Source organism: Pseudomyrmex gracilis, unplaced genomic scaffold (assembly GCF_002006095.1).
Source record: "Pseudomyrmex gracilis isolate BER0280 unplaced genomic scaffold, ASM200609v1 scaffold_98, whole genome shotgun sequence".
Taxonomy (NCBI): domain Eukaryota; kingdom Metazoa; phylum Arthropoda; class Insecta; order Hymenoptera; family Formicidae; genus Pseudomyrmex; species Pseudomyrmex gracilis.
This window is the reverse complement of record NW_018020682.1, coordinates 414,065-437,641: the sequence shown is the minus strand read 5'-3', so window position 1 is coordinate 437,641 and position 23,577 is coordinate 414,065. Positions and strand designations below refer to the sequence as shown.

The 23,577-nt window shown below is 39.3% G+C and overlaps 3 protein-coding genes across 6 annotated transcripts in view; 1 reads left to right on the top strand and 2 right to left on the bottom strand.

The window, feature by feature from the left end:
• The window catches only part of LOC109855773 (polypeptide N-acetylgalactosaminyltransferase 2), a 41,025-nt gene extending 36,622 nt beyond the window's left edge, over window positions 1–4,403 (top strand). The window contains exon 9 of the mRNA XM_020430349.1: window positions 105–4,403. Coding sequence (XP_020285938.1) covers window positions 105–374 — 270 coding nt within the window. The 3' untranslated portion in view covers window positions 375–4,403. The remainder of the gene's footprint in view (window positions 1–104) is intronic.
• Window positions 4,404–4,695: 292 nt separating this feature from the next.
• On the bottom strand, window positions 4,696–5,974 carry LOC109855774 (KRR1 small subunit processome component homolog). The gene has a single exon (XM_020430350.1). It carries the CDS (start codon window positions 5,853–5,855, stop codon window positions 4,842–4,844), a length of 1,014 nt encoding a protein of 337 aa, XP_020285939.1. The 5' UTR covers window positions 5,856–5,974; the 3' UTR covers window positions 4,696–4,841.
• A 4,926-nt stretch (window positions 5,975–10,900) lies between these two features.
• The window catches only part of LOC109855772 (POU domain, class 2, transcription factor 2-like), a 110,939-nt gene continuing 98,262 nt past the window's right edge, over window positions 10,901–23,577 (bottom strand). For 2 of the 4 annotated variants that reach the window (XM_020430344.1, XM_020430345.1), the window contains 6 exons: window positions 18,286–18,413; window positions 16,467–16,832; window positions 13,801–13,863; window positions 13,304–13,620; window positions 12,886–13,182; window positions 10,901–12,793 (listed from right to left, as the gene is read on the bottom strand). In XM_020430344.1, coding sequence (XP_020285933.1) covers window positions 12,541–12,793; window positions 12,886–13,182; window positions 13,304–13,620; window positions 13,801–13,863; window positions 16,467–16,832; window positions 18,286–18,413 — 1,424 coding nt within the window. In that variant the 3' untranslated portion in view covers window positions 10,901–12,540. The remainder of the gene's footprint in view (window positions 12,794–12,885; window positions 13,183–13,303; window positions 13,621–13,800; window positions 13,864–16,466; window positions 16,833–18,285; window positions 18,414–23,577) is intronic. The other 2 variants (XM_020430347.1, XM_020430348.1) reach the window with 2 other exon arrangements.

Below are 23,577 nucleotides of genomic sequence, written 5' to 3'. Positions count from 1 at the left end.
ATATATTTTTTTGGTAATTACTTTTTGAACTAATTTCAGTCATATATATATATATATATATGTATATGTATATATTCTGTAATATACTTTTTCTTTTTTTGCAGGAATGGGGTCTCACAAAAGACGGCCTGATCAAGCACCACGATCTCTGCTTGACCCTGCCGGTCTACGCGAAAGGCACCACGTTGCTGATGCAAATCTGCGACGGCAGCGAGAACCAAAAGTGGCGGCACTTGGAGGGTGGTCTCATACGTCACGCCAGAATCCCCGTGTGCGTGGACTCCCGGTATCATGCGCAGCGTGGCATTACCGCGGAGAAGTGCGATTCGAACGCCGAGACGCAGAGGTGGCATCTCTACAATCACAATCACTAGCTGATATGGTTGCGGTGAATGCGCCATTCATCCGCTGACTCTCTCGCTACTAATCGTCGCGATCGACATGATCGCCCTATTCAAGGTCGATCGCGTCAGAGGCGCGTTACTTAATTAAGGCTATCCGCGCGCGACCAGATCGATCGATTTGGGCCGGGTTACTTAATCTTAGAGAACTGCGCGTCCCCCCTGGTTACAACAATAGTGGGCTCTTTATGATCTCCCGAAAATAATATCGATAAGGAGCCCGTCTTGTACCAAGCTGACTTGCAAGTTTTTGGCGCAGTTTATATGAAGTGGAGTCACATGTGTCATTGGACGGAAGAGATCTAGAAAAATTCTCTAGTGACTTACTAAAAGTGGTATATTACGGAAAACGCAAAAAAGATAGGAAAAGATTTAAGACTGCTTTATATATTATATACATATAATACTAATCAATAAACTTTTCGGTTTCGATATCTATCGAAATTCCATCGCTTTTTTATCTTTAGGCACTAAAATGACACTAGATCATCTCATGAGATATCTTTTTTTTTTTATAATGATAACTGTACTAGAATGTGAACATTTCGCGATTGATGTGTAAAATAATGTTTATAGTGAAATGAGATAATGTATAAAGACGCGGGAGCGTGTACGATCACCGATGCGATGCGAAAGTTGTGCATACACAGAGTATCGCAAACTTTCGAATGTAAGAAAAAAAATGAACAAAATTAGGTTGCTTTATCGGGAAGAGAGTCTCTGTACACTGTTAGCCTCGAAGAGAGTGCCACAGTAAAGAAAACCAAACAAAAACTCATTTGTTTCTGAGATTTAAAAGAGAATGATGAGCATATGAAGAATTTAGCGTTTCGTATTATGTGCGAAATATATAAATTTAGCGTGCGATAAACTTGCTTATACTAGTCTCGAGGAACTCAATTTTCTTTGAGAATTATATTACTTAATCAAGAGTTTCCTTGTTGTTGTTGCGCATACTTGCGATTATGTCTTCAATTTGAAAAGTTTAAACAGTTATAAAAACATCAATCAAACGTTATTGATAAATATTATTGATAAAATACAACTATAAATAGAACTATCGCAATCAAGTCATATTAGTTAAGAAACGTGTGTACTTGAGCGTGTTCGACCAACGGACACAGCTCATTTTTTTATTTATATATTTATGTGTACTTTTTTAAATGAAGAAAGCCATAGCTTTTATACACCTCTGGCGTTACTTCATATTTTGGATAATCGGTATTAGGTTTTGTCACACCGTTTTGAGATTATGTTTTTAAGCGAATAACCGCGCGGAGAAGCTTACACGAAACGACAAAACAAATAATGTTGTACAAGTTGGACAAAACTATATTTAATTTCAAGTCACATATGACTTGTATCCGCGAAAAGCTTCTTAGCGTTGCTATCGGATCAAACAAAGTCCGCATACATATGTATATATATGTATAAATAAGTTGTTTTTATCTGGTCTTAGGTTACGGCCCAGTTCAATCCGCCGATAAAAATATTTCCTCAATCGAATGAGATATCGTGCTGAACCAAATGCTTTTCCGTCGAAAGCATGCGCTACGATTCACACAAAAAAGAGACTTATTTTTGTAACTGATTGTATAAATTTACTTAGTTGTGCGAATAGACAACAAAAAGCCCAGGAACTGGGGTGTGTAAACATACTTAACATATTGTAGAGCTCGGTAATATATATATACATATAACCCTGCAGAAATAGATGAATTACAAACTTTATATTGTGTGTGTAGCATAACATACTTCTTAAATTCTTGTATAAACAAAATCGATATTCGTTCTCGAGTTTTCATTTTTTTGTTATTTTTATTGTTTTTGCCAAAAAAAAAAACAAACAAACTTTAATTTCCTTCTCATATAGGAATTCGAAGTTTTCTTGAAATGAGAATTGCTTTTCAAGTGAAAACTTCTCTCGAGCGTTACATCTAAAGAGAAAACGCAGCATCGCGTTGATTCATCATTACATTACTCGCTCACAAATGTTTTTAAGTGAATCAAGGTGGAAGTTGACGCGATGAACATAGCAATATTATATTAGCACAGACACGATCTTTTGTATACTTATATTTTCCAATAATAACGTCTTACTGCCGTCGCTTCGCGCTTGACTTATAGATATGCCGCGAAGCGAGAGAGAAAGAGTGTGTGAGAGAGAGAGAGAGAGAGAGAGAGAGAGAAAGAGAGAAAGAAAGAAAGAAAGAGAGAGAGAATGATATCAAATAAACTTTTGTATAATAACACAGGCAACTATATTATATATTCACACTAGCTAACTTTGGGAAGATCTGCTAAGAGTATCTAAAATTCTTTTGATATCAATATTGTACGTAAGAAGCCAATAATATACTTTTAATGTAGATATTTCATGTGATCGATTGATTCGGCCGTGTTCTGGTTAAACGGATACGACAGCATAACGTGATCGCATATGATATAATCTCGCCTTGCTTCTCTAACAATCAAAACAAAAAGAAAATTTCAAATGTTTAATGCATCGTCACGAGCGGTAAGCGTCGTCAGTAAAATGTTCTCTTCCTTTTAATCAGGACACCGGCTTAATAAGAACATGTATACATAGATAGAGTAAATATGTACGTATACGCGGGGGTATATTCCTACGTATCACTATCGCGCTTCCTTTTGGCTGCAGATTCTTTGAAGGATTTCGACTTTCCTTTAGCTCTCGTGAGATTGAAAGAGAGGTCTAATTACGGAGTTAGTTAACATTGGAATTAAAGGATTTCGCTTTACCGAAGGCACGTAGATAACGAAGAACTTTGTTTTCAGAAAATTTAAAGCGAACTTTACTCGCAACGGAAGAATGATTTGAAGCTTAATCACCTACTTAACTTTTTATATCAAAATGGCTCAGCAATTAAATTTGTTAATTAAAGTAGATTAAAATGCCGCAAATAAAATCTTTTGACATTAGCTAACGGAGTATTGTTGTGCGTTTTATCGTCACAACGATCGTTGTCAGGTGCGAATCGGTTCTTCTTAAAAGAAAAAAAAAAGAAAACTTTAATCTAGATTAATTAACAAGCCGTATAAAATAAAAGGAAGTGTGGGGAAACATGGAATATCGAATTGTATGTAAATACACTAATGGGAATTAAATCTCACGTCAGCGGTCGATCGATTGAGAGAAGACACGGTGCATGTAGAAAAAAACCTTCCGTTCTATTTGTGCGGCACGCAAGTTGTTTCTCGTCAGTGTACGCACAAATTCGCACAAGTGTGCAAAATCCCGAAACTATTTCACACGATTTAGGGGAAGGATCTTTGCTGCGTTGTAAATAATTATTGCATATTCCATTATCTCCCTCCCGTCCTGATAATTTCAAATAGCTTTATCACAGCGTGAATACTTGCATAAATTTTCCCACGTAAGAAAAATCGTCACACACATACACACACACACACACGCACATATACACGCACATATGCAGCTATATTCTCTCATAATATTGTAAATAAAAGAGAAGAAAAGAGAGTATAGATATAAGCTAACGAAACGTTATATTTCCAAGATCGACAAAACTGTAAGATAATAGGCAGCTCGATCTTAATTCTAAGGTAGCAAGTAAATTCATCAATGTTTTAATATATGCGTGTCCAGTAAAATGAGAAAATTTGTACTCGAGGAATTGTGGTGTAGTTGAAATAAGAACGCGCGCTGTACATTGATTGGAACATTTACGCCGTTATAAATACCAATGCGTCTTAGTCTAATTAACTAATATTTTGTTTAATAAAAGCGAAGTTTTTTGGAACTTATATTGTGTTTAATAAAAACGATATTGAGAACTAAACCGCCAGTTAGGTGCATCTGCTATTTTCAAACTGAAATAATTTCGCGATAGGATTTCAAATTAATCATTGCATCAAATCGTGCAAGGTGCAACATATTGAAGACTATATACTTTTGAAAGCGTCTTTATCAAAAATAAACAAAAAGCTTCAATCAAAAATAAAAGTTAAAAAATGTTGAAACTATCATATTTTGAAGAAAATTAATTTTTTTAAATATCCAAATATATTCTATTTTTTCAACCATTAAAATTACCATTGTGTGGACAATATATACATATATATATATGAACACAAACTAAGTACATTTGTCTTCAAAATGTTAAACATTGCAACTTAACTTCAGCTCTGTCTATTTTGCAAATGTAAAATACTTATATAAATACATGTTTTACGAATGCGATACTACACATAAAAATGCGTCTTTTTTTTAAATAAAACAACAAGATATTTCTCTGGAAATTTATATTTGTGTGTAACAAAACCTATTTTATATCACGTATATCTATCTACACATGTTACATACAATATTTATGCTACATCGTAGCATCAAAACATTATTTTCAATTTGAATAATTCACACACGCACGCACACATATTAGATTTCATACTATGATATTATTCTATTTTACGCTTTTTTAGTCCTTGTTGAACTTTTCTCTTTATTTCCGCAACATCTATATCAGCTTTTGCCGTTGTATTTTCAATAGGTTTTTCTTCGGGTGGTACAAACACTTGTGCTCTGCGTTCCTGTCTTCTCTTCGATGCTTCTTCATGTCTGGCTTCTCGTTCCTTCTTCATTTTCTCCTTCTTCTGTTGCTCTGTTAAGAAGTAATCACCAGACGCTATCTTCTCATCAATTTTGCTTTCTGCTGGAGGAGGCGGGAACGGAGTGTATGGTTTCTTCTCCTTTTTCTTCTTTGGTTGTTTACGTTTGCTTATGTTCTTGCTAGTGAACTTGGGTAGATACCGTTCCCAATTCTCATTCATCAACTTTGGATTTTTGGCAAGCTCTCGTTTGATCATCAGCGCCTTAAGGCTGTAGACCGGATGAATATTCTTCATAGTGTCCTCTACAACTCTTCTCACTTGCTGCAGACCTTTATAAGGTCCTACTGCCGACACAGTCTGGCCTTGAACTACAACGTAACAATTGGTGAGCAACTCGATGGACTTCAAGTTACAACCGTTTGGTCCGATGATCCTTTGTCTTCTCTTGACGAACTTCTCTTTGTTTCGCACAAACGAAGATATTTTTATGACGTCTGCGGAAATTTCATCCTGCAATACTCGCACCGCCTGTTCGAAGGGAACCGAGCGAGCCATAAGTTTAATCATGTCACGTGCTTTGATGATGATATACGGATCCCAGGTCTTTCTAGTGGTTTTCACAGTCATACTACCTTCGAGAAGATCCAGTTCCGCTTTGATGTGATGTTCGCCCAGAGCTTTTTGCACCAGCGGCCAATGCTCCTTCAGATATTGCTCCCGATACTTGGGGAACATCGTCGCGAATGAGCTCTCTTCGAGAAGACGATGCGGATTATCCTTCTCTTTGAATTCCGGTATCTTCAACGTCCACGCGTTGTCCACCGGTCCAGTCTTCTGCGATTTTTTCTTTAAACCGCCCATTATTTTTTTATACAATTAGAGAGAAGTTCTTCGGGGTCTCCGAACTTGCGAGGTAGGTTATGTTGTAGTTTCGTTCATCAATAAACGCGATACTATTCAGAGAAAAGTGGAGAAAAAACTGAGAGCGCGGCCATAAGAGAACGTGTAGTGTGTAGCTTTTCCGCTCTGTAAGCCAGCGCAATGTCCACGGGTGGTGCACATTGGAACTACGCAGCCAGTCCACGAGCGACATGTCGGTGCGCTATGTCCACAGCGTGCGGTTCTATTCTTATCACGAGATCGGTCATTTTAAATTTCAAAAAAAATCAAATTCACGCTCTCGAATATACTCGCACACTTAAAGAAAGTGACCATTTAAACTCGTGCACATAGCACAGAATAGAACCGCACGCTGTGGACATAGCGCACCGACATGTCGCTCGTGGACTGGCTGCGTAGTTCCAATGTGCACCAACCCTGGTCATGCGCTAGTTTACGGGGTAAAAATTCCGTCCCTTACGGGCGGAAAAGCGTTCGTAAAAACTCTTACGAGCCTGGCCGCTCTCATTCTTCTCTCTGGATATGGATTTTCAGTACTGCCAGTGAATATTGAAACGCGGCCGTACTAAACAGAACTGACATTACGCCGTCGTTAGAAAAAGTAACGTCTTATGATAAAAATCTATCGTATTGACGGTAATCACATATCAATAGAAGATAAAAATGTAATATCATCTATCGGTACAAAAAAATATATAATACTTTATCTTTTGCAACGATACATCGATTATCTCGTTTCTCAGAGGTTTGTATTCTTTAGGTTTGTATAAAAAGTAACATCTTAATTACATGTATCAATAAATATTACAAAATGAGGTATGTTCACTTTGCCACAAAAAAAAATCCGCAAAGCATCTTCTCTTTTACATGTACATAAAAAAAAACTTTTTACACCATGTAAGAATAAAAAAAGTGAAAATATCTGGCAGTCCATATTTATATATATATATATATATATAGTCAAGAGGTTCTCAGAGCAAATTTTTGGAAATATTGAAATTACCAAGATATCGGGACGGCGACAAAAAATATCTATATGATCAGTTTATTATACAATTACAATATTCTTCGCTAATCATACTGTGATAAATAATAATCGTAGTCATATTGTATAGTATAATCCAGATAACACGAACTATTTACGATTGATATGGTTTTATTTATACATCATTCTTCCTTTCTCTCACTCACACTCTTTCTCACACTCTCGTTTTCTCTACCTTTTCTCCCCCTCTCATTCGCTCGACCGTTTCCCTTACGGTTTTCCTTGCACAAAGGTCGCTCTTTTGTCAAAAGATGAAAGACGACGACCCGCCGCAGGCATACTCACGCACATGCGCACACATTAGCAAGAGATTTGCCTAATTAATATTACAGTCTCCGCCGACGGAAGGATCTCGCAAATTGCAATCACCGTCGTCAATAATCGCCCGACGTAGTCGATAATTCTTAGTACAAAATAGTCAAACGAATTTTTTTGTTCTCGTTTGAACAAAGTCTCCGATCGTCACGACCGTTTTGTTTTGTTTTGTTTTGTTTGTTTTTTTTTTTTTTTAAGAACTGTCATACCGTGCTCTTCGTGTGCATTATCATTACGATTAAATTACGCGCCTCGTGATAACATATTACACATCGAACGTTAATAAAATCTATGATAATATTGTATTATCCTTTTGCAAAGGACGTCAAGAACACATTGGATACTCCGTGTTACGCGCAAAATGACGAAATTGAGAAAATTTTTAGAACTTTATAATGAAGCGGTTACACGTGCAACAAAATGTCCACAATCAGAACGACAATCTTTCATCGATATTCATATAAGTATTTTTTTAAATTTTACAATATACAAAAAAATCCAAATTTTACAATTACTTAAAAAAATTCAATTTATTTTGTGCACAAATTTTGTGTAAAATTACGTTGGGGTTTTGCATACGTCGTAATAAAAAGTATCCAATTGTGTGTTTTACGTCAAAAATATAAATTTCTACAAATACTAGTCAATATACTCCTGAAGCTTTGTAGCTTCATCTTTTTAATTAGTGAACATCTATCGCCTCTTAAACCAATTATAATTGGATGGAAAATAAAAAGCAGAAAAACAATCTTTTGTTTGCCCATTTCTTTGTACGTACAATTATCTTGTTTTCGACAAATGTTTCGTATATAATAGTAGGTAACAAAAAATACGTGGTTTGCTTGAAAACTAATTCACAAATGTAAATGACTTTTTTTCTCATTTCAGAGTTAACGATTAATTATAGTGATCTTTTGTTACTCACGTTTGAATACATCTTTCTTGTCTCTTTCTTAGTTCCGCTTTTTATTCCGTCCAATCGTAAATTGGCCTCTTACACACTATTATATGGTGTATTAAATATTGTGTGTTTATCGACTACTATATAAATTATATGTACAAATTTTACAGAACGAGAAAATGACGGGACGGTAGGAGAAAAATACGTTTCTAGCGCGATTGTAAGGAAACTGTGATAATTTTGTGAAACTTTGTTTCACCGGTAATTAACGTAATGCACGTCGATACGTGTTCTTTTCTCTTTTACGAATGTGCACAAACTGAAAGGAATCAAGGAGGAGGATTACAGAAAATTAAACAAGAAAAAAAATATCTGACGTTTTTATTTTTGAATAATAAAACTCAAAATATATAATGAAATAATAATAATAATAATTAATAAAATAATTACTAAAAGTCACTAATACTAATAATAATGAGTAAAATAATATTGCTACTGCATATGTCGAAAGAATAGTCGACGATGTTGACAGCGTGGAAAGGGATAGAGATGTCGGGTGTATCACGCTATTACATCTTATCAATTAATTATCTACAAACAGGTCTTGTGTGAAACAAAAGTAGAAAAATTTTACTTTCCTCGCGATTCTCTCTTCGCTTTCCTCTGTCTCCTTTCCCGATTTTCTCTCGATTTATTCGTGTATTCGCTATCATATACTAGTTTCTTTTCTGTTAGATTTTTAATTGTCCTTATAGTTGTACCTATCAGCGAGTATGCGGTAGGAACTTTTTTTTAACATTCGTTTATTTGCGTTTCGCCCCCTCGTATCTTAAATTATAAATCCGCCTCTATCTCGCGCGCGTGCGTGTCAACGTTTGCGTGTGTATGTATGTGTGTGTGTGTGACTTTGTTACAACTTGGTCCACGACTTTGGAAGCTTAAGTTTCTGTTTTATCGAAAATAACAAGGAGAAGAATGTATAAAGAGAGAGAAAGAAAGAGAGAAAGAGAAAGAGAGAGAGAGAAAGAGAGAGTAACGTCGAAAAAATATTAAATATTGATTGTACATGATCTAACAGTTTGCACAAACTTTCGTTTACGGTATAGAAGTATCTCTGACGCGTTTGCATCACCCGCTAACCGCAACCGAATCTGTTACAAATAACAAATTGGAGAGAAAATAACACGTACATTAAAAAAAACAAAAAAAAAATTATGTCGCGCTGTGTTCAAGAAAACTTGTACTTTGCAGGGCAACGAAAATGTAAGTCTGTATACTAGCACAATATCGTGCAAATTGATGGATCGTATATATACAATATAGTGACAGTTCGCACGCGCATCCATTATTATTAATTACGTGCATACGAGATGTAACTCGTACAAAAGTAATTTCGCTGCTCGCGGACATGTAAAAAGTTTCATAATAATTTACAGTTTACATGATAAGCGATGTGATATTATAATATAACAGCAGCCTTTATCGTGACTTTACGTAGTGACATTAATAATATAAAGAACGATGACATGATGATGATAATGATGATGATATAATGAAACATTGCTATTTGTTATCGTTTCGACGCGGTGGTACATCACTTGTTCTATACCTACTATATACATCAGTTTTTATACAATTATTTATATATATATGTATATATACGCTTTTCATATTTATATATATATATATGTATATATGTGACAATACAGGCAACATTTACGTAATATATTATAATATAATCACTACACATATATATTCATATCATATGTATAAATATATGCAAAGTTGTAGCGGTTACATTATAATTACTAGATATATACATATATATACATATATTTTATATATATATATGTATATATATATATATATGTATGTATATTCTCGAAGTTCTGCACATTGATAATAAAATCTATACACACAAATGTGGTCTTAAAGATGTATTGTGGAATAGTATATCACTTCCGTTTCTTGATTCATATTCTAAAATCATAGCCCTTAATTAAATCACCGGAAATTCACCATCGTGGTAAATCAATCGTTCCCAGCGTACGTAAGTCAAGTTTTCGACAGCGGAAAGATCTGTCTAATACGCGGAAAAAAAGTGTATACAACAAATTTGCGTAACATAAATATCTAAATATTTTAAAATACTTCACTTTGACGTTTCTCTCTTAAACAAAAAGAGAGTTTCTTTTTCTTTTTTACCGCAACGCATATTGGAAACATCCTTCCGCTATATCAATCTCCAAATACAGAATAAGTCGCAGAGTGTACAATATATACATTACGTGTAATAATAATAATGTACACATAACCATTTTGTCTAGAATAATATATTATAATCATATATATTCGAGAACAGATGAATTTTTCATAGAAATTTCGGAAGCAACGTGTAGCGCGCGTGAAAACGGCCGCCGGCGACGAGCGTTTGCATTATTGGCAAGATTTCTCGATGCATGCGATATTTATAGATGGTGATATTATATATATATATATATATATATGTGCAAGGCGCGCAAATGTCCACACGCGGTGCTAGACTGCTCCGACTTGTATTATTACAATTAAAACGAGATATCTATTGAAATAGATATATATATCTATTATATATATATATATGTTTCAATAGATATTATATATGTATATATATATATATATAGAGAAAATATATTGCATGCATCGAGAAATCTTGCCAAGAATGCAAACGCTCGTTGCCGGCGGCCGTTTTCACGCGCGCTACACATTGCTTCCGAAATTTCTATGAAAAATTCATCTGTTCTCGAATATACACGTTTTTTTTTTTTTTTATAATACACACGTATAATACTTATTGTACACGCATTCACAACAATTTACTTTGGCATGAATTGCAAACGCTTCGCGTTTCAATTGTAATAATACAAATCGGAGCAGTCTAGCACCGCGTGTAGACATTCGCGCGCCTTGCACACATTCTTAGGTTGCAAACTTTTTATATATTAAATATACGTTTGTGATATATACAGCCTCGTTACACGGATATGTACGATACGATGAGAGAGAGAGAGAAAGAAAGATATACATCTATACGTGTGTGTGTGTGTGTGTATATATATTAATTATATGTACAATTGTATTGTCCGACCTCGCCGCATTTTGTCATTGAGACTCACTAGAACCCTGCTTACCACAAAGATGCGCCGAAAAGGCGTTATTTAATAAATAATTTTCAAAAAAAAAAAAAGAAATAACGAAAAAAAACCAACGATTATGTAACTTTAACCTTTACAGATCTGTTTTGCCGCTATAGAATTGAAATATAGAATTGAAATTATATATGTAATTTATCTGAACGAAAATTTAAAAGAATAAAAACATAAAATAGAAACTAAAATTAAGAGACGCTCGCGTCTCAAAGTATATATAGAAGACATAATGTCCCAAGAATTTACTTAGACACTTTTGAAACGTATATACTTATACAGATCCGTAAGGGTTAAACTGCTAGACAGCTCTAAAACCATGAGACACAATGTATTCAAGTGTGATGACAATTCTATCGAGGATATTGTGGACAAAAATGATAATACTGAGAAAAAAGTGACAGTCGACGAGAATTTACAAATCGTCGATTGTCATCTTTTGAAATGTAATTATTACAAACACGTCAATAAAATAGAAGTTCTGCAAAAATAATGTAAAATTTAAAAACTGAATTCTGCAAATAAACAAACGTCTTAATATTGCTAGATATAAATAAAACGATCTAAATAGCAAATTGAATTTTAGGCAACGTCAGACGATGTAACAACGACCCACATGCATTTATACATATTCTCATATTTAGATTAATATTTTTCCTACCTGTATTTTTTTTTTTTTTTTCTCATTCGATCGTCCTCTTGCTTCGTCTTTGACGCGTGAACTCTATCCGTTCTCTCGAGATTGAATTTCACCCGCTACAATATCGTCAACGATGCCGAATATACAAATCATTCGATATCGGTGATAATGGCGATAATCGCATTCCGTATCACCGATGATATAATGATTTATAAACGTAATGATGTTATATTTACATCATAAGTAACATTAAACATCTCTGTTTCGACGATCGTGGCTTTATCGTAACGTTCGAAAACAAAGTCGAGCGTCGGAAAGTTATCGAGTGTCACGATGAGAGTATAATATACGCAAATATAATGAGTAAATATATAAAAATGTATATTGTTCGGATTTCGAGGTCCGAAACGGGTCTTATCTGCCGCAACCGGTTTTTGCAAAACCGGCTAATAATAAAAATCCGACAGATTGCACAAGCGTCGTTGTTGCTGCTGATGCTGCTGCTGTTGCTGTTGCCTACGATGATAGAGTATATCCCCTTGATGGGTCGATTCCTGTTGTCACTCGTGGGACTTACTGTTCGACGGATGATAATTGCCCCCCGCCGAAGCTACCAGTGCGAGGGGCAACGGTGAGGGCAAGGGTGTCGAGTGAGGGTGGGAATGGCCTATGCTGGAGGAATGCGTTGTGAGAGCTAGGGGGCTGCCCGACATGGAATTGGCGAGAGAGGCCAACATCGAGGGCGCCGGTGACGCCATCGTTGGACTGCCCATCGCTGCGGTTGGCGGATTAATTCTCTTCTCTTTCTGTCTTCTAAAAATGTTTAACGACGTGTTGTTTAAGAGAGAATAATAAATTACCAACGCACAAAATTGTCGATATTTATGTCAAATATATTTGTTTACCTGTTACAAAACCACACGCGAACCACTTCCTTCTCCATCGATAGACTATCCGCCAGTATGGTTATCTCTTCAGACGTTGGCTTTGGGTTTTGGATAAAGGATTTCTCCAGGGCGACTCTCACACTGGTCTCTATCGACGTCCTCTTCTTTCGTCGTCTGCCGATCGCTTCCGGCGTCGTAAGTGGATTCGACAGAGAATTGGGATTGTTCAAGGAATTATCGGCGTCCTCCAGCCATTTTTGTAACAGTGGTTTCAGCTTGCACATATTTTTGAACGAAAGATTCAACGCTTCAAACCTGGAATAAAAAAGCAAAAAAAAGCAATTGTTACTTAGTTTAGAGTCAATACTGAATCTGAAAGTATCACTTAAAGTGTGTGTATCTCAAACAACTGCATTCACATGGAGAACGTATTTACCTGGAAATTGTGGTTTGAGAGAAATCGTTGCCGTAGAGTTTGCCCATTGCGAGTCCCACGTCTCCCTGAGTAAATCCGAGCTTTATCCGACGTTGTTTGAACGTTTTGGCGAACTGTTCTAATTCCTCGAGATCCGTCGTCTCTTCGGGCGAAGGTTCCAGTCTCGTAGGTGGTGCTTTTATCGCCGGCGGTGTACCCGACGGTGGCGGAGTTCTTTGCGTCAAATTTCGACTGACCAAATTGCTGCTATTCTGAAGAGCTTGCTGCTTCTGCAAGGCTTGCAACTGCTGAGCTGCTTGCGCCACCGCCTGTTGTACCTTTTAATCGTTTAATTATCTCAGTCGAAGTAACATGCAAATTTGTAATGTTTTTTATAGACGCGGCAAAAACGTTCGATTATTCTTAAAGGATTTTTTTGGATTTCCCGAAACATTGCAAACACATTCGCGATTAAACACCGCCTAAACACAACGCAACATTCTGTCCTGAAATCGTACCTGCATGGACTGTGAGCGCGGTTGACTCGGTCTCGTCGGGTAGCCACCGCTCTGCAACAGCCCCTGCAAGTCGTCGACCATTTTTGGTAAAAGTCAACATAATACGGCCATCTGTGTCTCAATTTGCAACAAGAATTCTCGCGATTTTGGTCATGTTTTTTAAACGCGATTTTTGTTATTTTTATTTTACAGAATGTGCGATTTTTTTTTTTTACCATTTCCATGATAAACGAATCTCATACTCTGTTTTCTTGTCTCGAACGAGCACACAAATGTCAACAGTGTTTTTATGGAATCGTGAATCGGCACGTGACAAGCTCGTGTGCGCACAGGTACGAAAAGTACAAGGGTTGAATCCGTCCGATCAATTATCTTCACCTTTTCTTTAGTCATGATACTCGATTATATAAGAACGAGAGGGGGGTTTGTGTCACGAGGCGCGCGGTAACTCGGGATCGGAAAGGGTTCGGTCGCGTGTCGCCGGCATACGAGAAGCGTAGTTTATAGCGCATTGTGGCTGTGGCGAAGACACCCTGCGGAAACGCCTCGAGTTGAGTCACGTGGCGGGTTATACCGGTAACAGGTTGTTATTGTCAATTCGATATCGTCTGTCTGGGGTATATAGAGAATATCCGGATCTTACGTAAAGGATTATCCGTGTTTTTTATGAGATAAGACAGAGGAACCGACTATCGCATAAATATTTCCGAAGACGTCTATCCGCCCGAATAACACGAGTGTATTTCTATTTCGTTGTTGATTACACATAAAAAAAAAAACTGATTAATTAAAAAGTGAGCAATTGATAACATTTTGTGATATAAAATATTTTCGTTTTTCGTCTACTTTGACTTATATGATAAACAGAAGTTCGTTCAAACCTATTTACAACGTTGCACAAATTATCTTACAACCGTTTCTTAATCGGATCTAGAGAGAAGAGATAGAGTCTCACACATCCGACGTTACTTTTCTGCCGCGTATCGCGATCGAGACATAAAGGAATCTGAAAGGGTGAATACCCCGAGTGAGTGAGTGAAGAAATTAAGCGTCCGTTGCGGCAGATAAGTCACAAAGAAAAGCCTCGCGTGGCGTGCACACGTAACCCGCTCGTGCAAGGGGTTGCAGGAAGGGGGGCAGGTTGTGTGTACTTGGATGAAACGGTTTCCCGAATGAAGAAGGTCGTGTATGCCTTTCGTAATACTCGACGCGAATCGGGAGAGAGAAGAACGCACGAGAAAAGAATCTTCCTGTAGCGTCACGTAAGAAGAGATGGGATCGGGACGAGAAAAAGGAAACATGCAGGCCACGTGTGAGATAACAAAAGGTATCCCGTGGCAAGGTGCCGAAGGGGCCTGGGCTCAACTTGTGACACCGCGCGTTACCTTCCGAGACAGAAAGTAAGAGAGAGAAAGAGAAGGGGAAATAGATAGAGGAAGAGAGAAAGAGGAAGAGAGAGAGAGAGAGAGAGAGAGAGGACGATCTAGGGCCTTATGGGTCCTTGCGCGTGCAAATACCCGCGTACGTGTGCGTGCACAATAAGTGTATAATACACATGGTGAACGCGGATGCCCATTAAGTGCTAAAGCTTGAAGTCGTTTTGTTGATTTTTCCCGGAGACTATAGTTGTGCACGCGCACGTCGTGACGGATTCTATAGGTATTTTTTTCGTAAATGCAGAGCCCCCAGTCCATTCAGATAGGGAGGACGACGATGGACCGGGAGGGTGGAAGGGAGGGAGGGACTGAGAGAGGGAGAGAATCCAGGAAGCGGGATCGTTTTTCAACATATCCCCGGATATCGTGGATCGATTCCTCCTCCTTCAACGTCGAAGGATCCGGCGAACAAATAGTGAGAAATTCGTGAAACTCTCTTTTCATCGGCAGGGAATGCGTGCTGTGAAGACGACTGATAAATATGTCGTCTTCTTTTTCGGCAAGAGATTACCAAGCGTGTCTCGAAACGTGATATCTATCGGAACGAATCAGGAAATCTCTTTGTACGCTTTTTCCGGGGATGTCTTCAATCATTATTCATTTTATGCATTTTTTATTATAGGTATATATATATACTGTCGCTATAGCATTAAAATAGCTTTTCAAAGTAAAATTAATAGTTTTCCTTAAGTTCTCTTCTTGTAAACATTATTATTATTGCTCTTTTTTTATATTACTGATGTATAATAACAGAAATGTATAATTTGTTTAAATAGTTCGAATTAATTCTCTATCAGAGGTCCCGTCAAATCTATCTCGTACTATTTCCGAAGACTTTAATGTGGCGTAATGGGACGCGAAATTCAACCGTGATGTGATTGCAAGTTGATGCGCGTCGGCGAGCATAAACGAAGAGGCAGCACACCTCGGCCTTCTTTGTGCCGTTGCCACACGGCTATCTCGACGTCGAATCGAAGGTGCTCTGTTCGCGAAGAATAAGACGTCCCGTACTCTTGCGTCCCGATCCGCGCCCGATCAGATAGCACACGCTGCCGAACATCGCTGCCGTCTTAGCGATCGACTCCGACCGATCCCGACATCCCGTCTCGACGAAATTTTGCGCACGAATCGCGCGCAATTTGCCGTCAAAAAGTAATTCTTTGCCGTCGATGTCGTCGGAACAATGACATTCGAACCTCGAAGAGATCCGTCTCTTCAACGGATTCTCACCTGATTCTGCAGAAAGAACTGCGCCTGTGCGGGTAGCTGTCCTGCCGCCGCCGGATTAGCCTGCTGAAACATAGCGATTTGCAGATGCTGCGTCAGTTGCTGCTGCTGCTGCAACGTAGAGGCGAGCGCCTGAATATCCTGCGGCCCTAGAGCCGCAAGAGACCCGTGCATCAGCAATTGCTGGCTGACCAACTGGGCGGCTGCTAAGGCTGAGTTGCTGTTGTTCGGTTGGGTAGACGAGTGTTGCGTTTGCGCTTGTTGTTGTTGCGGATGACTGCCGGCGAGCTGGCTGCTGACTCCGGAGCTCGGCGATGACGCACTGCCGCTGGTTCCACTACTGCTGTTTCGATGCGAACCATCCGTGACCTAAAACAAATTCCGTGTTGTCCCGTGTGATTTCCATGTCAAGTCATTTTATGTGTGTTGAATGTGATTAGATCAATTGAAGCACGATGTGATAAATATCAACATTTTAGGATTTTCGTAATTACGACAAAGTCGTTGACGAATCTGCAACTCTCCGAAGAGATCTCCAAATTTATTTTAATCGAGATCATCAATCATTTGTACAGTTACTAATAAAATGATACGGGGCGAGTTTTCCGCGACAGGAACAGGATTCATTTTTAGGATTTATTTATTATATTTTCGATTTCTCCCCGAAATGCGGGCTACGAGATTTCACACTGTGACGTGAGATCGGAGAACGCGAAGAATCGGACGCGCCACGCGAGGAGAGAGCCACTCTCCCTAATATTACAGAGTAAATTCGACGTCGGACAAAGCCGTGTTTACACTCGGCCAGGTCAGGATATTGGTCACTACGGTCCTCTATTCTGCGTTGCGCGCTTTTGTGTTTTATAAAACCTATTCTACACACACACACACACGCGCGCGCACGCACACACACAGGCCACGCGGAACGTTCTTCCTCGTTGTTCATCTCGCTAGTGGCCTCCTTTATTTATTTGTCAAATATTGATCGCGAACGTTTTTTACGCCCGTCAAGAGGGTCCCGTGTAAGAGAAAAAAATCGAAGACACGTCACGCAGGGAAGAAAGCACGTCGGATATGACGTTCGCAAATGAGATCGGTACCGTTGTCGATACATTTAACCAATGCGCAACCGTTGACAATGATCGACATTACAAAGCGCGCTTTCGTCAAAATAAGTAGAGAAAAAATAACGTTTGATTTAATGAAGAAAATTGTTCTTTGTGCGCAAAACGCGTTATCGACGCTTTATAAATTCAAAGATGTGTTTAATTGCCGCGCGAACAATGTTATTATAAATTAACATTACGAGTAAGATGCAACAAATTTTAGAATAATTTGTTTATTAAATCGTAAAAAAGTGTGTCTACCGCGCACAAAATTTTAAAAATTTATATTACACGATTATATCACACATGTTGCTATTAATAAAATCTGTTGACACGTTGAATCTTAAGACGAGAGCAACTAATTTCTCGCGTATTATCTAAACATCTGTAACTCCGCGCACGCAAGATGGCGTGGCAAATTGTTTGCGAATTATACGACTCGTAGTTTTGCTCGCGGGCATTAAAAGCCGCGCCTTCTTTCAGCGCTTCTCATAATTTTCCGCAATCATTACCGCTCGTTACATACGAGAGATAATGCTCCTGTCGACATTTCTCAATCACGCGTTAATTTTATATAAGATTCTCACATGAAGAAAAGAATCTATTACAAACTCAACTTTAATATAGTGAATATTTAAAAAAAAAAAAAAAATTAAAGTACAAATAAGAAGAATAAAACAAAATGAATAGAGGCAAATAAATTATTATTTACTTACCAAGTTAAGAGCTTCCTTGTCCGAGTCGGAATCCAGGTGTGCTTCTGTGGCATCGTGAATATCGCTTGCGATACTTCTGTCGTCGCCACTGAGATCAGGTGCATCAACATCACCGTGTAAGTCTGCATCTGCAACAAGCAATTAAAAAAAAATGTTACAATAGGATACGCGTCTAATTCACGTTTTGTTTAAAAGTTTTTATTAAAACGTTGGATTTATTTGTATTTACTTATATTTCCCTATCAGATAAAAATTATATCTTCAAAACACAGCAACATGACGTGATCATTATGTGAAGTGTTCGGATATGTTAAGGAAAATGTTTCGAATGTGTGTGTTTCGAATTTCGTACAATCGTTGTTGTTCTGCGCTCTGTACTTCCGATGATGATAACGCGTGGGTGTTGTGGTTGGCGTGCTGGTGGCATGAAGACGCATGTCCGCGAAGATCATCCTGGATTCCTCCAGAAAGACCATCATAACTTCGTTCCTCCGTGCGTTCACTGTCCCTACATCGGGGACGCCTCTCGAGATCCGGCACGACTATCGATATCTTGTGCGTAAGTGAAAAAGACCGCGCTCAGCGCGATCCCACGTTGATCTATCGATTGACGCGACCTCATCCCGCTTCGGAAAACATCGAAAGAAGGAAAAAAAAAATAGTGCACTTCAGATTCCGAAGAAAAACACGCCACCTTTCTTCGCCGCGAAAGTTCGTCCGAACTATTGCGAATACGAAACCAGTTTGCGAGAGAGTCGAACGGTTTCAATTATATATATTACTCGTTAATACTTCATTAATATTTATAAATCGGTCCAACCGCGAGTTCGATCAATAAGAAAAAGTGAATTTGCTCCGGAGATTCGCCCCGAGATTCGAATGCCACGATATGCGCTCGATCTTAGCCAACAGACCGATACAGAGCGAATGTCAGAATGACGCAACGAAACTCTGCCCGTAAGGGCGCACCAACCCTCCCCACCATCAATGTGGCCCCATCGGGGCCCTAGGATTGGTCCGGACACGACGGTTACGTCGGACCGATTGGTCGGAGTCGAACCCTTTTGCCCTTTCGACGTGCTGCCCTCGGCAGCAGCAACCCTTCACAAGCATCCATCATCGTATCTTATGACTGCTCTCTCTCTTCCTCGCCACCCCTTTTACGAAAAGTCTCCTTCATCTTGCTCGCGCCGGGGTTGTCGGATAATGGTACGGAACCAATTCGGTTGATTCGGAGAAAAACTAGCTTATGCGCTGCGATTGGCTCGCGCGATTTTTAATAATTATTTCGATACGCTGCGTTTTCGAAGGGAGATTTATAACGTTCACAACGTACATGTCACGTGCGCGCCCGGGGGTTGCTGCTGTCGGAACAATGAGATTTCTCGCATTTTCAAGGGAATCGATAGAACTTGTAAAAAAAAAAACAATTTTTATAATTAGACTAAATATAGTATAGTATGCTAGATATATTAGATATATATAGTCGTACGTAAGTATTATCTATTATCGAAGAAATAAAAGTTTTTACACTGTACGTCATAAAAAAAACCATAAAATCATAAAACCATAAAAAATTTGGTTGCACGAATATGAAACGTAGTACATTCCTATGTATGTGTCGAAAAAAATTCATGCAGACAATTTTATATATATATATATATATTATATATATATTAANAATATGTACAACAAGATATTTCACTATTACATTTCGCTGTTTCTTTAACTTCTTTAACTATCATTTGCAACAGAGACAGAAAGTAAAGTGAACGCAAGAACGTAAACGAGAACGGGCAATCAGCCACGACTAAAGGTACAAGAAGAAGTTGTTCTCTCGCATTCTTGTGGGAAAGTCAAAAACCGCGGCAGAGCAACGTCGATGACGGAGAAGGAGGAGGAAGAACGAGGGTCAGTCATGCCAAAAAGTGGAAGTCGCCATCCATTTGGAGCCTCTTCTCTTTCTCTCTCTCTCTCTCTCTCTCTCTCTCTCTCTCTCTTTCTCTCGTGGCGCTTTCCCATCGACTCCTTGATTCCGAAATAAAAGCCGAGAACGGAGAAACCAAAAATGGAGATAAACGCTCGCGAGAATCTCATAAAAACGCACCGTCGCGGTCGCGCAGGTCGGGGACGGGAGATCCTTCGGATGTACGTTGAGGTGTTGCCAGAAGAACCGTTTGTTGCTAGAACGATGATTCCAGCGGGGGGAAGAAGAGCGAAGGAATTCAAAATCCTGTGAATCCTGCGGGTCTCTCCGCCGAGCGCATCTCACTTTCGGGGCGATGCACCCCGATTTTCGCCCTCTCCATCTGCGTTACCTGACAAGAGGATTCTTCCGAAATCATAAAAAAAAGGTGGAAAAAAGATGCAACAGGTCAGGTAGCATACCTTCGGGAAACTAACGCGCGCGGTATATTGGTGTGGATTTCCTATAAAATTTCGCTCCGCTTCTCGGGCACGTCCTATACATTATCCCTATACCTCGTGTACGTATGTACATACGTGTATATATATTCCCGGGCCCTTCTTCCTTCGTACGCGGGAAGACCCCATTACTCCCCGACGCTCTTCGTCTTTTCTGTCGTTCGGGATACTACGGCAGGTACACAGCCGCGGCTCACACACGGCTTTCCTTTTTCATACACGAATTTGCATCGTCCCTTCCCTTTTTTCAACGAAAATTACGCTTTTTTTCGTGAGAATCTGTAGGGCCTCCCTTTTGGGGAGACTTCGCGAAAGATGTGCACCAGAAATAGGGAGATTGGAGAAGGGGTCTATGAATTTTTGGGGTGATTTCCACCGGTTTCGACTTTACCCTTACGTTACCTGCGAAAGAAAGGCGTATTTAAAGATTACGCCAGGTGTGACGTTCTGATAACGAAAAAGGAGAACGATTCGCGGATGAACCTGAAACGCCGATTGGTTCTTTTCCTTGGCACATGTGCAGTCACACACAAATGTGCACAGAGAGAAAGTGACGGTTTTTTCCGTTTTTTTATTCCCAATAAGTTCGCAAGAGTAACCGACGCTTCTCGCTTTCGACGAATCAGAGATGAAGATTTAAAAAAACCAACGGATAGTCGTGTTAGATTTTTCTTCAGTGTAGACAATGTGTCGCTGAAACTCTGGGGAAAAGAAAGATAGAAAAGAGAGAGAGAGAGAGAGAGAGAGAGAGAGAAAGAAAGAGAGAGCCGTCAACGGATTTTAACGTATCTCTATAAAGTTACGCGCACTGTCAACGCTTTGAAAAAATAGATGAAAAAATATTTTCTATTCTGTAAAACTTCATTAAAAAAATTTCAAAGATATATTTCACCGTTTTTCGATAAATATTTATAACAAATTTCAAGAAATATTTCAATAAAATTTTTATTAAAATGTTCTATAATATTTAAAAAAACGACAGTATGCGTGTGTCACAGAAGATTTGCATGTTTACTTAAAAAATCTGTAAGTTCACCTCATTTCCACCTAGAAAACTAATTATAAACAGCTATTAGTTTCGAAATGCCGTCGAATTCGCTTCGGTGAGCCCATCAGAAATCGGATCAAAGAACCGGCCATTGAAAGCGCGCGCGATTGACCCGAGGCGAGATTTCGAGACGGGGGAGGTCTCTCTCTCTCTCTCTCTCTCGATATCAAACCATACGAAAGAATGTCGCTCATCTGGAAGATCGTTATCTCAGGACGGATGCCTCTCTTTGTGCCACGCATCTGCATACACACTGACGCACGCATATACGACGATCGCGCGGCCGTCCATTGTGCATCGACGCGGGGCAACAATGCAGTCGCCTATGCAATTTCGAGCCATTCAAGTCCGTTTAGCGCTTCGCACGAGTGACACGGTAACCGTCTATCCATCACCCACGCATACTCACACACATGACGAAAATACACACACACAGTCGAAAGTCGCACGAATGCAAGTCGCGATGCACATCTTTCGGCGCGCACATATAGCGCGCGCAGGAAGAGCGCACCTGGGACGCAGCCCTCGTGTTGTACGTGCTGCCGCTTCGTGAGGTCGAGAATGCGAGGCCGCATTGGCGACCTTCGCCTTCTCTCCCTCAAGAAAACGACTCGGCTTCGCGTGACCCACGGCAAAAACTACTACGGCCGATGAACCGCGTGTATGAGCGACCTTCTGATATCGATAGCGCAGGAGCCACGTCCGTCAGGTGATAAAGCGATACAACGTGGCATTTGAAAATCCGCTACCGTAGGTAGTTTACAGGCAGTTTACAAATTTTATTATTAATTGTGATTAAATCAAAAAATGAAGAAAATCTTAATTACGACAAATTCACTCTCTGGAATCTATACATTTTTGTCGAGAATTTAAATGCGACGTTTTTTTACACGTGTCAATTTATACGGAGATGTATGTTATGGATATACGTTATTAAATAAAGATACAATATATATTTTAATCGAGTCTCTTCTCACAATGCAGACGGAGATTTTTTTAATTTGATTTTAATCCACAACAGTTTGACATCATTTATCTCCAAATGTTAAGGTCACTCACATAAAATCAGTTATACATATATACATATATATATATATATATCGATTCCATCATGATGTTTCGATTTTAGCGAACAGTAGCATACACATTCCCATCTAAATTGACGGACTCGGTCATTGAATAGCGACAGACGCTTTCTCCGCTCGCGAGCGAGGAATCGCTATGAAAAAGTTCCATTTTCTGGATGAATTCTGACCGCACGGAGTAACCGTGCAACCAGAATCTCCCTTCCTAAGCGAGCGGCCTCTCTCTGTTCATCGAATCTTCTCTCATCCACAGCGGATCCTTCTCGTCTCTTTTTCTCCTATTCCTTCGCTCGCTCGCCCGCTCGTTCTTCCGCTCGTTCTCTGGTTTAGGATGTTTTTGTTCGTCGAGGCGAGAATAGCCACCGACGACGAGGGCGTGTTGCCCTTTCCGCGTGATCTACATAAAATATCGATTCCCCGAGACGCGTCTCGGGAAAAATATCGACGAGTCACGCGGGCCCCGATGATGAATCCCTCCTCTACCGAAAACCGGCCCTTCTCGCTTTAACGTATTTACGCGGAGCGCATCACAAAAGAGAAATTGTTATTTTCACGGCTCGGTCTGATTTCGCGGTTGCGTCCCGCATTTCTCTCCCGTTTCATCCCCTTCGTCCGTCCTCCGCCGGGGAGGGTTCCTCGATTCGCCCACGAGTTTGCGATCTCCGTCGCGCATGTAACTCTCGTCTTACACGTCAGTAATTTGCTCGAATCTCTTTCTTTTTGTTTTTTTTTTTT